Source organism: Ananas comosus, linkage group 22 (assembly GCF_001540865.1).
Source record: "Ananas comosus cultivar F153 linkage group 22, ASM154086v1, whole genome shotgun sequence".
Taxonomy (NCBI): domain Eukaryota; kingdom Viridiplantae; phylum Streptophyta; class Magnoliopsida; order Poales; family Bromeliaceae; genus Ananas; species Ananas comosus.
This window is the reverse complement of record NC_033642.1, coordinates 10104843-10118152: the sequence shown is the minus strand read 5'-3', so window position 1 is coordinate 10118152 and position 13310 is coordinate 10104843. Positions and strand designations below refer to the sequence as shown.

General features: G+C 40.9%; 3 protein-coding genes and 1 non-coding gene across 4 annotated transcripts; 2 read left to right on the top strand and 2 right to left on the bottom strand.

Annotated features, from left to right (window-relative positions):
• On the top strand, nt 889-2412 carry LOC109727148 (F-box protein At2g02240-like). Its single transcript, XM_020257047.1, has 2 exons — nt 889-1267; nt 2314-2412. The coding sequence occupies exons 1-2, from the start codon at nt 998-1000 to the stop codon at nt 2410-2412; spliced, it is 369 nt and encodes a 122-aa protein (XP_020112636.1). The 5' UTR covers nt 889-997.
• TRNAM-CAU lies at nt 3999-4086 on the bottom strand. Its single transcript is given in 2 exon segments — nt 3999-4034; nt 4049-4086. It is a non-coding gene; the product is annotated as a tRNA-Met (tRNA).
• On the top strand, nt 4107-6032 carry LOC109727147 (F-box protein At2g02240-like). Its single transcript, XM_020257046.1, has 3 exons — nt 4107-4595; nt 4899-5017; nt 5744-6032. Exons 1-3 carry the CDS (start codon nt 4299-4301, stop codon nt 6030-6032), a joined length of 705 nt encoding a protein of 234 aa, XP_020112635.1. The 5' UTR covers nt 4107-4298.
• LOC109727146 (phosphopantetheine adenylyltransferase 1-like) lies at nt 6796-7899 on the bottom strand. The gene is made up of 3 exons (XM_020257045.1): nt 7826-7899; nt 7474-7543; nt 6796-7379 (listed from the first exon to the last, which is right to left on the bottom strand). The coding sequence occupies exons 1-3, from the start codon at nt 7897-7899 to the stop codon at nt 7263-7265; spliced, it is 261 nt and encodes an 86-aa protein (XP_020112634.1). The 3' UTR covers nt 6796-7262.

The window sequence follows — 13310 nt, the reverse complement described above, 5'->3', positions numbered from 1 at the left end:
TGTGAACGAAACGCGAACGGGGAACACCTGTACCGAAACAAAGTCTCTCGGGATCGAAAAATTCTAGAATGGTGATGTGGTGTAACAAATCAATCAAAAATCTCTTTTTAGAGATATATGTTCCATCTTGATTATAAAAAAGTATTTTTATTATACTTTTGTTTGAAAAAAGAAAGATGATTGACTTGTTATTGATGACGTAGTGCAAGCGTGATGATATAGAATTCGTAGCAAAGCTTTATTTTCTGGACCCATTTTTCCCACACATCACAACCAATGTAAATATGTCTTATATATATAAAATTTATACTATAAACATCAATTAGTTGTAATAATCAACGGATCAAGAGCCACTGGTCCTCTTGGTCCTTTTGTTAGTTATGGATGTTCAAAATTTGTTATCGAGAAATGCAAAAAAGAGCATAATTTCTACGATCCATCATCTACGAATAAATAAGACTTGTTGTAAAAAGGTAAACTTTTTTGTTTGAGAGAAAAATAATAAATTATCCGTTTTTTTATTCATTTGTTAGATTTGAACTCAGCCAAAAATGTAATATAATTAGAATTCGAACTCAGTAACTTAAGTATCAACTATTAAAATTTTAATCAATGATACTAAAAGTATAAATTAATTAGGCTTCGAATTTTCAATAGTGTGATCTAGAATTATAATCTATTTTGGGTTGGAATTCTATAATAAGCAAATAGCGATGCTCTTTCTAATCCATCATATATAGGCCCGTTTTTTCGTGTGTGTGTGTATTCTGGAGGCCCGCACCATTATTCTGTGAGTAAAGATACTATTGGCCCTTTCACTCGTCCAGCGACAGCGACTCTCTTAATTAAGTAATTAATTAAGTAATTAACTGCTTAGATGTTAAGCTTCGTGTCCCTCGCCTCGTGTTCTCCTTCATCGCCTCTCTACCTCTCGTTCCCTTTTCAGAACTAGAAAGAAAAAGAAAAAGAAAAGGAGAAAGAAAAAGAGAGTCATGAAATGGAGGAGGGCGTGGGGGAGTTCAGCAGGGTGCCGGAGGGGTGCATCGCGCACGTGATCTCGCTGACGAGCCCACGGGACGCCTGCCGGCTGTCGGTGGTGTCCGCCGCCGCCTCCGACGCCGTCTGGCAGCGCTTCCTCCCGCCCGACTTCCCCTCCATCCTGTCCCGCGCCGCCGCCGCCGTCGATCTCGGCTGCTCCTCCAAGAAGGACCTCTTCTTCCGCCTCTGCCACCACCCCCTCCTCCTCCTCCACGCGCCCACCCCCATCGTATTTTCTTCTTCTTCTTCTTTTTAACTTTTGAATTTATTTATTTATTTTTAGAGTGGTATATGATTTTCATCAAATAAACTTACTTATTACGATCAATAATTGTTTACTTAAATTTAATAGTTAATGGCTAATAGCAAATAAAGTTAGTTATGAGTTAACTAGTCTCTGCAAAAGAGATTGTAACTCCGGCAACGTCAGATATATTCATATATGTTGGGAACCGGATGGATCGTCCGTCGTGTGCTACCAACAAAGATGCACGAAAAATAAAAAAAATCGACCGAACGGTAAAAGAAATAAATGCAGAAAGAAGAAATCAAGATTTACGTGGTTCGGCAATTGTCTACGTCCACGGGAAGAGCGAGAGAGATGTATTCCACAATATGAAGAAAATAGAAGTACAACCTTACACCTTATGTCTTTTCCGGATAAAAAATCAAGAATCTTATGGTGAATCCCACCTTTCTTGTTCCAACGAAAACTCCAAAAAAATACCGAAAAAGCTTTTCGTAAAACCGAGAAGACCAAATTAGAGAAGTATAGAAACTCTAACCAAATTTCTTGGTAATTGGTTGAGAACCGCCGCTCCGCCGCCAACGTCAATCCGTCGCATGCGTGCTACCGCGCATCTCCTTCTCTTGCTACCGTACGGCTATAGGAAGCTGTGAATTAATTAGCCCGATACTAATTAATTTTCTACCACATGACGTTTTCTACCACATGATGCATCGTACGGTTCACCCCAGCATGAATATATAGTGCTAATTAATCCGGTCAAAGTCAACCAATGTTAATTGGAGTCGGTTTGAGAAGTATAAACCGAATATGATTTTGATGCATGCAATCCCAATATTAATTAGATTCAGTCTCATCTCTTACACCAACGTGAATCAACTTTAAGAATTAATATATTCCGTAAATCCGGTGTATGGATCAAACCAATAAAAAAGAAGGCATATCTTTAACAATATATACAGTGCTGTTCCAAATTTTCCTGTTATATTTGATCTAAAGATTTGGTGAATTGGTGGTGGTGATCGCAGAGCTTTTGGTTGGACAAATCGAGCGGAGCAAAGTGTTATATGCTGTCGGCGAGAGCTCTTCGATACATGGGGCGATACTCCGCAATATTGGGTTTGTGATCGCATCTCCTGCATGCAGGTTTGCGCCTTTCGAATCTCTCTCCATTTTTGCGCAAGATCATTTGTTTGTGATTGCTGAATAGCATAATAATAACTACACTGATATACTAGAAAACTAAATTGATTTCAGTTGCGCATGTTGGCTCTGACTAGTTACCTTCTTAGTAGCTAGGTGTATGTCACTGTCCTAAAGTAAAATATATACTACGCACCAAGTTAACATCTTGAACACACCAATCCTACAAAAAATATAGCGGGTATAGTTTTGCGACGTCCGCGCACCGAAGCATGAGAAACACAGCACACATATGAAAATTGCATAAAAAATAGATGCCTAAGGTTTTGAAATGCTCTGATCGCAGTTGTTTTCTACTTTCGACACGATTAACTTGCAAATACACCTCGCCTTTTTTTTAAAAGTTTTGCTTCTTTCTATTTTGGTTACGAATAACAACTACATCTAAGGCATTCCGGTATTCCAGCCGAGCTTTCGAGAAGCCTTATCTTTTGTTTCATCACCTACTCGTTACAGAGTTATCTGCAGTAGTTGAACCAGATCGATAAAATTCGTTATCTATCTGTCGCCGACATTTTAGGACTTATTTGCAGTAGTTTGAAAATGTAGCAGTAATTGAGAATTGAAAAGTGTGTTTGTGCGTTCATACACTAAGAAAAGAAGCCACACGAATCAATGCCAACTATACTGTGAAACTCTTCTATTTTTTATCAGGTTTGGGGAGATTGCTTTGAGCTATCGACGTGTGCTGGTTGGAGATTGGTCGGCAGGATGGAGCAGCGCGTCTCCCGAAGACGGCATATGCTGCGTATTCTCGTCTTCCATAGCAGACGACTGCACGCCTTCACTGCCCGAAGCAAGAAACTGCGTAACTCTAGGGCGGTGTCGACTCGAAACATCACAGTGTCCTCCAACTGAATGCTGGTACACAGCAATATTATGCGTGTTAGTGCTTCCGCGCTTTAGGCCTCAGAGGAGCGAAAAGATGCCGGCAGAAACTATGGATGCGGTGATATTCCGCGGATAGAGAGCGACGGTTGGATGGAGGTGGAGATGGGAGTTCTAACAACGAACCGGGGAGGAGGTGACGGTTGAGATGCTTGAGGGAGATCAGAGGAGGGAACTGGAAGAAGGGCTAATTGTCCCAAGGCATTGAAAATAAGGCCTGAGATTAGAGCTCATAAAAAGTGTTGCTAACTCTATGGCAAAGTTTGTTTTGTCTTTTCGAATTTAATTAAAGTTGCCTGTTTGTGGCTTTTGTAGAATGAGTGTAAAGTTGGAACTTATTACTTATTTTTATGTATGAAGATGAGTTGGAACATTCTAGTTACACTTCTGTTTATGTTGACATAACAAGACGAAGTGGTAGAAGGCTTATTGAATCCACACAATAAGGATTTTTTTTTTTTTTTTTTTTTTCTTTTTTTTTTTTTTTCTCGTAGGAAAGAATGTACTACCTGGGGGGCAAAAGGTTTTTAGCAGGTAAATTGTTGAGGTGATAAACTTTTAAAAAAAATTTAAAATTTTACCTTAAATAATTTATTATTGTATTCGGTACAAAAAAGAACTGTGGGGTGAGAGAGGCTCGAACTCTCGACCTCAGGATCACACTCAACAAGCTATGAGACCTACGCGCTAGCCAACTGCGCCACCACCCCACGCTTCGATCGTAATAAACATTACTAACTACTTAGATGATAAGCTTCGTGTCCCTCGCCTCGTGTTCTCCTTCATCGCTTCTCCTCCTCCTCTCGTTCCCTTTTCAGAACTAGAAAGTAGAAAACACGCACACAGATCCGCACAACAACAACAATCCCCCCCAAAAAAAAGAAAAAGAAAAAGAAAAGGAGAAGAAAAAGAGAGTCATGAAATGGAGGAGGGCGTGGGCGTGGGGGAGTTCAGCAGGGTGCCGGAGGGGTGCATCGCGCACGTGATCTCGCTGACGAGCCCACGCGACGCCTGCCGGCTGTCGGTGGTGTCGGCCGCCTTCCGCTCCGCCGCCGCCTCCGACGCCGTCTGGCAGCGCTTCCTCCCGCCCGACTTCCCCTCCATCCTCTCCCGCGCCGCCGCCGCCGCCGCCGTCGATCTCGGCTGCTCCTCCAAGAAGGACCTCTTCTTCCGCCTCTGCCACCACCCCCTCCTCCTCCTCCACGCGCCCACCCCCATCGTATTTTCTTCTTCTTCTTCTTCTTCTTCTTCTTCTTCTTTTTAACTTTTGAACTTTTTTATTTATTTTTAGACTGGTATATGATTTTCATCAAATAAACTTACTTATTACGATCAATAATTGTTTACTTAAATTTAATAGTTAATGGCTAATAGCAAATAAAGTTAGTTATGAGTTAACTAGTCTCTGAAAAAGAGATTGTAACTCCGGCAACGTCAGATATATTCATATATATAATGCTGTTGCAAATTTTCCTGTTATATTTGATCTAAAGATTTGGTGAATTGGTGGTGGTGATCGCAGAGCTTTTGGTTGGACAAATCGAGCGGAGCAAAGTGTTATATGCTGTTGGCGAGAGCTCTGTCGATTGCATGGGGCGATACTCCCGAATATTGGGCGTGGAATCGCATTCCTGATGCAAGGTTTGCGCCTTCTCGAATCCTCTCTCCATTTTTGCGCAAGGATCATTTGTTTGTCGATTGTCGAATAGCATAATAAATGACTACACCATATACTATGAACAACTATATTGATTCAGTTGCGCATTTGCTCGTGATAAGTTACCTCTTATGTTGTTAGGTGTAGTGCACTGTCCTAAAGTAAAATTTATATCTAGCACTAAGTTATACATTTGACCACCAATCCTACATAGAATATAGCGGGTATAGTTTTTGCTGCGTCCGTGCACCGAAGCATGAGAAACAAGCAACACATATGAAAAATTGCATAAAAAATAGGAGCCTAAGGTTTTGAAATGCTCTGATCGAGTTGTTTTCTACTTCGACACGCATTAACTTGCAAATACACTGGCTTTTTTTTAAAAAGTTTTGCTTCTTTCTATTTTGGTTACGAATTAACAACTACAATCTAAGGTGCATTCCCAGGTATTGGTCCCAGCCTCAAGTTAGTCCAGATCGAAAGTCCTTATCTTTTGTTGTCAACCTATTCGTTACAAGTTATCTGCAGTAGTTGAACCCCAGATCGAAAATTCTTATCTACCGTCGCCGACATCTTAGGACTTATTTGCAGTAGTTGAAAATGTAGCAGTAATTGAGATGTGAAAAGTGTGTTGTGGCTTCCATACTAAGAAAAGAAGCCACACGAATGCAATGCCAACTATACTGTGAAACTCTTCTATTTTTTATCAGGTTTGGGGAGGTTGCTGAGCTACTCGACGTGTGCTGGTTGGAGATTGTTGGCAGGATTGGAAGCAGCGCGCTCTCCCCGAAAACTGCATATGCTGCGTATCTCGTCTTCAAAATAGCAGACGACTGGCACGGCCTTCACTGCCCGAAGCAAGAAACCTGCGTAACTCTGGGCGGTGTCGAGTCGAAACACACAGTGTGCCTCCAACCTGATGCTGGTACACAGCAAATTATGTCCATACACGCTCGGCCCTTTTGGCGCAAGAGGACCGAAAATGCCGCAGGAAACTAGGGATGCTGCGGGTGAACTCGCGGACGAGGAGCGCGGTTGTATGGAGGTGGAAGATGGGGGTTCTACAATGAGACCGGGGAGGACGGCGAGGTTGAGATGAGCTTGAGGGAGATCAGAGGACGGAACTGAAGAAAGGCTTATGTCCAAGCATTGAAATAAGGCCTAAAAGTGGAGGCCAAAAGAAGAGATGTTGCTACAAGCAAAAGTTTATTTTGTTTTATCGAATTTTAATGTAAGATTTGCCTGTGTGTGGTTTGTAGTAATAGTTATAAATTTAACTGCTATTACTTATGTATGAGTAGATGATTATGATATTCTAGTTTACAACTCTGTTTTTATGTTGAAAATACAAGAAGAAGGATGGTTAAGCTTATGAATCCCTAAATACAGGATTTTTTTTTTTTTTTTTTTTTCTTCTTCTATGTAGGAATGTACTAACCTGGGTGGGGGGAATTATTATATTCGGTAACTATAAAAAAGAACTGTGGGGTGAGAAGGCTCGAACCGTCGACCATCAGGATCACTCAAACAAACTATGAGACCTACGCGCTAGCCAACTGGCCCATCACCCACTCTTCAATCATAATAAACATTATTAACTTATTGTAATTTCATTGTACAAATCTAATCTATATTTCATTCAAACATAATTTTGTTCACACCTCATTAACAACTACCACATACCCTTCAAACAAACAAACGATATTAACAAAAATACACACACTAAATATAATGTTTATGCATCCAAACAAGTCCTAATTCTTTTCCCTCCGCAGAAGCTGAGCTCTTTTGTTTAGTTGGGCATCTTTACAATTTAACTTAAAACGCAAGCCTTTAATAATTCATTCCCCAAAAACATTTTGCAATGTATAAATTAATCACAACAGGTGTTGTTATGTAAGTGTCGAGAGAAACAAGAAACAAAAAAAGTACAAATAGAAGAACCATTTTGATGAGAAGAGTGTCTCTCAGAAAGAGAGGGAGAACACAAAAACGGCAGTTTACAAGATTGAACATGTAAATATTCAGAAGCCGAAGATCAGAACTTGCCCTGGCCTTCCCAATTCTAGCCTTTGAAGAAGTAGAGGGCTGCCCCTAACAGCTTCTGACGCCACAGAAGCCACCGACGGCATCTGCTCGTGATTATAAGTGTAAATAATTCGTGGAGATTCGTATAGGATAAGTGTACAATTGATACAAGGCTTGATTCGTTCCCTTTCGTAACCATTTTTATGCATCACCGTGGGCATTCAACTGCTGGGATCTCTGGGCCTCAAGCTTTCGCAACGTAGTCGAGCTTAGCTTCTCACCGTCCGTATCTCCGGATATTAAATCAACTACTTCAACCTGTAAGCAATTCAGCTAAGTGAGCGAGATTTATAGCCCTTGCGGCTCCATACTGTTGGTAAACAGAGAACTTTAAAGGCAAGAAGATGCACACCTTGAGCAATGGGAGACCCTTCTCAGCTCTTTTCCTATTTACAGCATGTCCGCCACTTAAAGTCTCTTTGCTGGCCCAGAAATGATTCATAACAAAATTTAAAAATACTGCAACTTAAATAATGAGTAATGTGTGATGAGTTACATATGTCAAGTAGAAGTGTTGGAGTTGAGTAATCAGTTACTATCTTTGTCATTTCCTTTTCTTTAGGCAAAGGTAGTTAGTTATAGAGTTAATCTTATGTCTCCTTGTGAACTGAATTATCATAGAATTGCATAAAAATTTGGTCATGAACAAAATGTTAACAAAAGATTTAGTGCAACTTCTGCAAATTGTAGATTTCAGAAACTACCTGACAATAATAGCATCCAACTTGCCATCGACGATGGATCGGCCTGTGCGACTGTTCATACATGCAGCAACCATAATGCCTCAGGTCTGATGAGTACTTCATACAACTACAACAATGAACTTGGCAAGTATGGACTCGTGTGACTGTTCAACTAAATGGTCGCGCTCAGCATATTTGTTCTGTAACGAGCACTTGTATGCTTGCTCTAGTGCTCCTATACTAGTGACTTAAGATTCGTCATTCAATAAGCAATATCACATACATCGGTCTATCTAGAATATCACCGTCTCTATAATATTCCTCTGGTTAGTAGTATTTAAGGAGTTTTGTACAAAGAAATACATAAATCAAATTTATAACTCTTAGGAATATATCTTCTCAAATAAAGATCTTGTGAACGATTAATGTCAATATTGCACCGCTAAACAATAGACATAAATATAAATATCTTTAAGTTAGTGTCATCAGATTAACTTTCTGACATATAAATAACAATATATATATATATACATATATATATATATATATTAGTTGGACTGGGCTACTATTAGTAGCAAAATCTCATTGTTGCTACCAGTTTTTTAGCCTTTGGATCAACTCTTTTCATTATTTCTAACCATTTGATTAAATACTATAACCCAGTGGAGACCACTCAACCCTAGGGGGACCACTCAACTCTAACCGACTAATATCATCATGACCCTACAATTTTTCATCCAAGGGTTAAAAACTTGATAGCAAAAAAAGTGTTTTACTATTAATAGTATTCCAGCCTAATTCATATATATATAGAGTTCGGCTGGGATACTATTGATAGCACCAAGCACTTGGTGCTACCGAGTTTTCTTTGACTATTTTTACCCGTTAGATTATACAATTCAACCAATAATTTACTCAACCTTAGAGGGCCCACATCATCTTAACCGTACATTTCTTCATCCAAGGGTCGAAAACCTAATAGCACCAATAACTTGGTGCTATTGATAGCATTTCAGCCTAGTTATATATATATATATATATAGAGAGAGAGAGAGAGAGAGAGAGAGAGAGAGAGAGAGTAGGGCTACTATACTCTTATGAGTATGAAACTCTTTGTCCTCATAAATTATTTTCAATGATGAAGCTTCCGAATCGACGATCCACACCGTTAAATATGACCTAAAACATTTGAAATTTCTAGAAAATAAATTTAGAGCATTTGAAATTTCTAAAAAATAAATTTCGTAATTTTTCGAAATCATAATAAAGTCCATTAAGTGGGCATAAAATGAATAATCAAATTTGAACGACCTCCTAAAAAAGGATGATCGGATCTTTCAATTTAAGATCTGAGTTATTAATCTTTATCTAGATAGTAAATAAAATTTTCTGTAAAAATGTAATCAATTCCGATTCTTTTACATCGTTAAAAGAGCAAATGTCTAATACCAGCTGTTTAAAATTATCAATTTTGAGATCTTTTGATTGTAATGTAAATGATGTCGAAAAAATATAAAATTTGATTTCTAAAGCTATGCTTGGTTCAAAGGATAAAGAAAGAATAAGGGATTTATTCCTTTTATTCTTTCAAACCGTGTTAAAAATTGCCAAGAACTACTATTCTCCTCTTAACGGATTATTCCGAAATATTTAAATAATCGACTAATTAATTATTTAATTATTAAATTAATAAATATTTAAATAATAATTTATTTATAATTTATTATTATTTATCTAGTTAAATAGTTAGCCATATGATATGTTTATTCAATCATTAACTAATATTTATATTATTTAAATAATTAGTATTTTAATTTATATAATTAATATATTAACTAAAAAGATAAATGATTAAATAATTAATTAATGTTAACATATTGACTTATTTTTTTATAGTTATTCATTAATTAATGTCATCTTTGTCATCTTATATAGTAACTAGATTTTCACCCGTGCGATGCACGGCTAATATAATAATATAGAATAATAAAAATTATTATATGATGATAACAAAAAGATTTTCTAATTAATTTTATATTTTTTAATAAATAAAAAAATATACTATCAATCTTAATTATAGTATACATTAAAGTACACAAGCTAGAGAAAAAAAAAATGGACCAAAGTAAATATTCAACTAAAATGCAAAATTTAATCCTGCTCTATTATCTATGAATTGGTATGCAAAATAATTTACATTTATATATTGATGTGCGAAATAAAATGATAACTAAAATTGATATGAAAAATTACAAATGACATTAATATTTAAGCATATAATGAGATCAACTAAACTTTCATATTTGACACCAATTAGAATAAGCACACATATATTATGTTCCTACTATCGCTTTTAAAATTCAAAAATATATAGATGTTGATTTTCAAAAAAATATAAAGAAAAAAAACTTTGTTGCATGAAGATGAAAAGTTACATGAGTGACAGAAGGAAAAAAAAATTACGAAATGAAAATTACAGAAGTGACAGAAGGGAAATAATACGTTCTATTTTAAAGCATCAATATTTAAGAGCGAAGAAAATTACAGGAGTGATGTGAGTTTTAAATTTTTTCCTCTTTCCAAAAATGCCTCTATCCTTTTTTACTAATATTTTTATGTCCAGAAATTTTCAATCAATCATTTTAAATAATTAACTAAATAATAATTTATTTCCAAATAAAGATAAATATTTTTCTTCTCACGCGTAATATCCGCACCGCCAATTCTTTCGCAATATAATATCCATAAATTTCTCAAATATCTCAACATAATTATAGGTGACTTTGAAATAAAATTTCCTTCATTATATGTAAGGATTGAGATTTTTGACTGTGCAACTTAACTCTCGGTTGATGATGTTTATGTGTGTAATCTAGTTACATAAGCACTCGTCAAGTTTCAGGAGAAACTGAGCTAAAATGGAGAAGATACGCGATTTTAGTTTTCACTTAAGTGAATAGTAACTCCGGTTTTTCGGAGAAGCCACGGAGTAGAGTTGGCTTCTGGTGCGTATCGGACTCCGTTCATATCAGTCCAATAGCTCGTTTCGATCGGTTCAGCTATTCTGGAACTACTGGCGCTGACGGATTTTGAGTTTGATCCACGAATTTCGAGAAAATCCGAAAATACGTGTTTTATATGTATTTATGTGTTATTCCTTCTATTGGAAAGAAAGTTTGGATTTTGTCGTGAATCCGTGGTCGATCGTGGTGAAACAAAATCGTAGCTTTGTTGTCTCCGAGGTGCTGATCGCACTGGTGCAATCCGTTCGCAAATCTGACGGACGGATCTGCGGAGATCGCACGTTGATCGAGGAGAGGTCGGTGTTGGCAAAAGGGTAACTTCGCAAAAAGTGCGATATTTTATGTGCCGTTTCGCGTGAATTTGTTTGTGAAGGTGTATTCGCGCATATTTCACGCGTTGTGAAGGGCTGGGATAGAAATATTCTTATTAGAGGGGCTAAATTGCATATTGCCACATATTTATATGTGTGTTGGAACCTAGGGCTTCGTGGAAACCCTAACCCTAGCCCTCCCTGTGCACCAGCCGCCTAGGAGGCCCCCCTGCCCACGCCGTGCTTGCACCTCGGCGGCCGGCAGCCGCCGCCGTCGCCGGAAAAGATTTCCCAAGCTCCAACCTTCCTCCCTCTCCCTCCACCTTGGCCGAGGAAGTACCAAGCACCATCCTGAGCCGGCCAAGCCTCGGGTGAGGTGAGCCCCGACCCAGGCACCCCCGCCGGCACCGTCACCGCCGACCCCCACCGTCGTCGTGCGCCGCCGGAGCCGCCGTAGCCGCCTGCGGCCCCGGGGACACCACCCAGGCCGAAGCTGGGTGGCTCGGGTGTGTGAGCCCTGCCGCCGTTTCCCGACGGCCGCGGAGGTCTCCACCGACCGTCCGGCGACCACCGCGCCCGACCCCGGCCACCCTCGAGGGCCGCCGGCCGCCGCAGGAGCCCCCTGCCGCCGCCTGTGTGCTGTAGGGGCCGAACGCGGGCCGCCTTCACTCCCGGGCATCGCCGCCACCCGCCGACGCAAGCTCGGCCACCGCCTCGACCCCTGGCATCATCCCCGACCGGCCCCGACCTGCCCCGGCCGCCGCGTCGCCGCCGGCAATTGTTGGAACGCACCAAACCACAAAGGAGTTGTCGGCTCCGTACGCCGCCGCCGCACCTCCGGCCGCCCTGCGCCGCCTGACGTGGAGTGCCCCGGAGCCCCGCCACCTGGTGCACCCCTCCCCAGCCGGACCGCCTGCCGGAATACCGCCGGCGGCCAACCCTAGCTCCCCCCTCACTGTGAGTGTCCATTTATGCTTTCCAGCACTGTTTTCCCACTTTCCGGTAACTTTTTCGGCAATCCGAATGGTCTTTTTGACCTCGGGAAGTGAGCACGATGATCCTTAGGTCGTGCTGAACATCGTGCTCACTTCCGTTGAGCCCTGAGATGCCTTGGTTGCTCGGGTAACCGCGATCTTCCTGCGGTGCGCGCTGCTTCGCTGACCTTCGCGTCGCTTGTGCGCGCACCGCAGTCGCCGATTGTGCTCCGAATGGTGAGCACGGTCTCCGGCACGCTGAAATCTATCAGCGGGTGCGACGGTTGACCCAGCGAACCTCGTATCGCAAGATCGGGCCTTAGGAACTGTCGAAAATCGCATAAAATGATAGATTTTAGGGTTCATGTTATGCTTTCTTGCTTATAGCTTCGACTCGGTCGCTGTGGACAGCGTGTAAACGCTGAGGGTAACCTCTGGACTGATCGTCCAAGGCCCCAAGCCACTGCGGAGATCGAAAAGCCTCTTTCGGGGCGTTTCGTGGCGAAATTCGTCGACGGAATGCGATCTTAGTTCGGTTTTTATCCGACGATGCCTCGGGATCAGTTGTGATGTCGCTAAGCCTTCTTGGCAAGTCACCCGTGTCGTTTCGGGGTTCGGAAACGACGGGTGAGCGACTGGTGGGTCCCGGTGTCAAAAACGACACTTTCGGGAACCCGGTTCGAGACGTTTAGTCAACGATGTCTGTTCCGAGGCGAAGTGTGGTGTCTGCTGCCAATGTGGGTTATTATAGAGTATTAGTGGCAGCGGTTGACTCCCAGTTGGAGTTGGGGTGTTCCGGGATAATTAATGGACCCCGGCGAAGCCCCGGTGCGATATTCGGGACACCCGGTGCGATGCGGCAATCGGTCTTGGGAAACCGATTCCCGTGGTTCCTTGTCTGGGGATTTTATATTAGTTGCTGACATTAGGGTTTCCTTCTGATCTTGTGGACCCTTCGTAGGTCTGGTTGCTCTGTTCCCCGCCGTCGTGAGATCTGATCCAGACATGTACAGGTGGGTACTTCGATCCGACGTTGGTACAGTGGTGCACGCTCGGTGACGTTTCCTTTACCCTTGTTGTTTATATCTTTTACCATATATATGTTGAGCCTTGCACCCATGCTGTTTCCTTATTACTCTACTTAGTTGTTGCCCGGTGTAGTATCATGTGTAGGAGTAGAGTAGACTTTATCTGTATA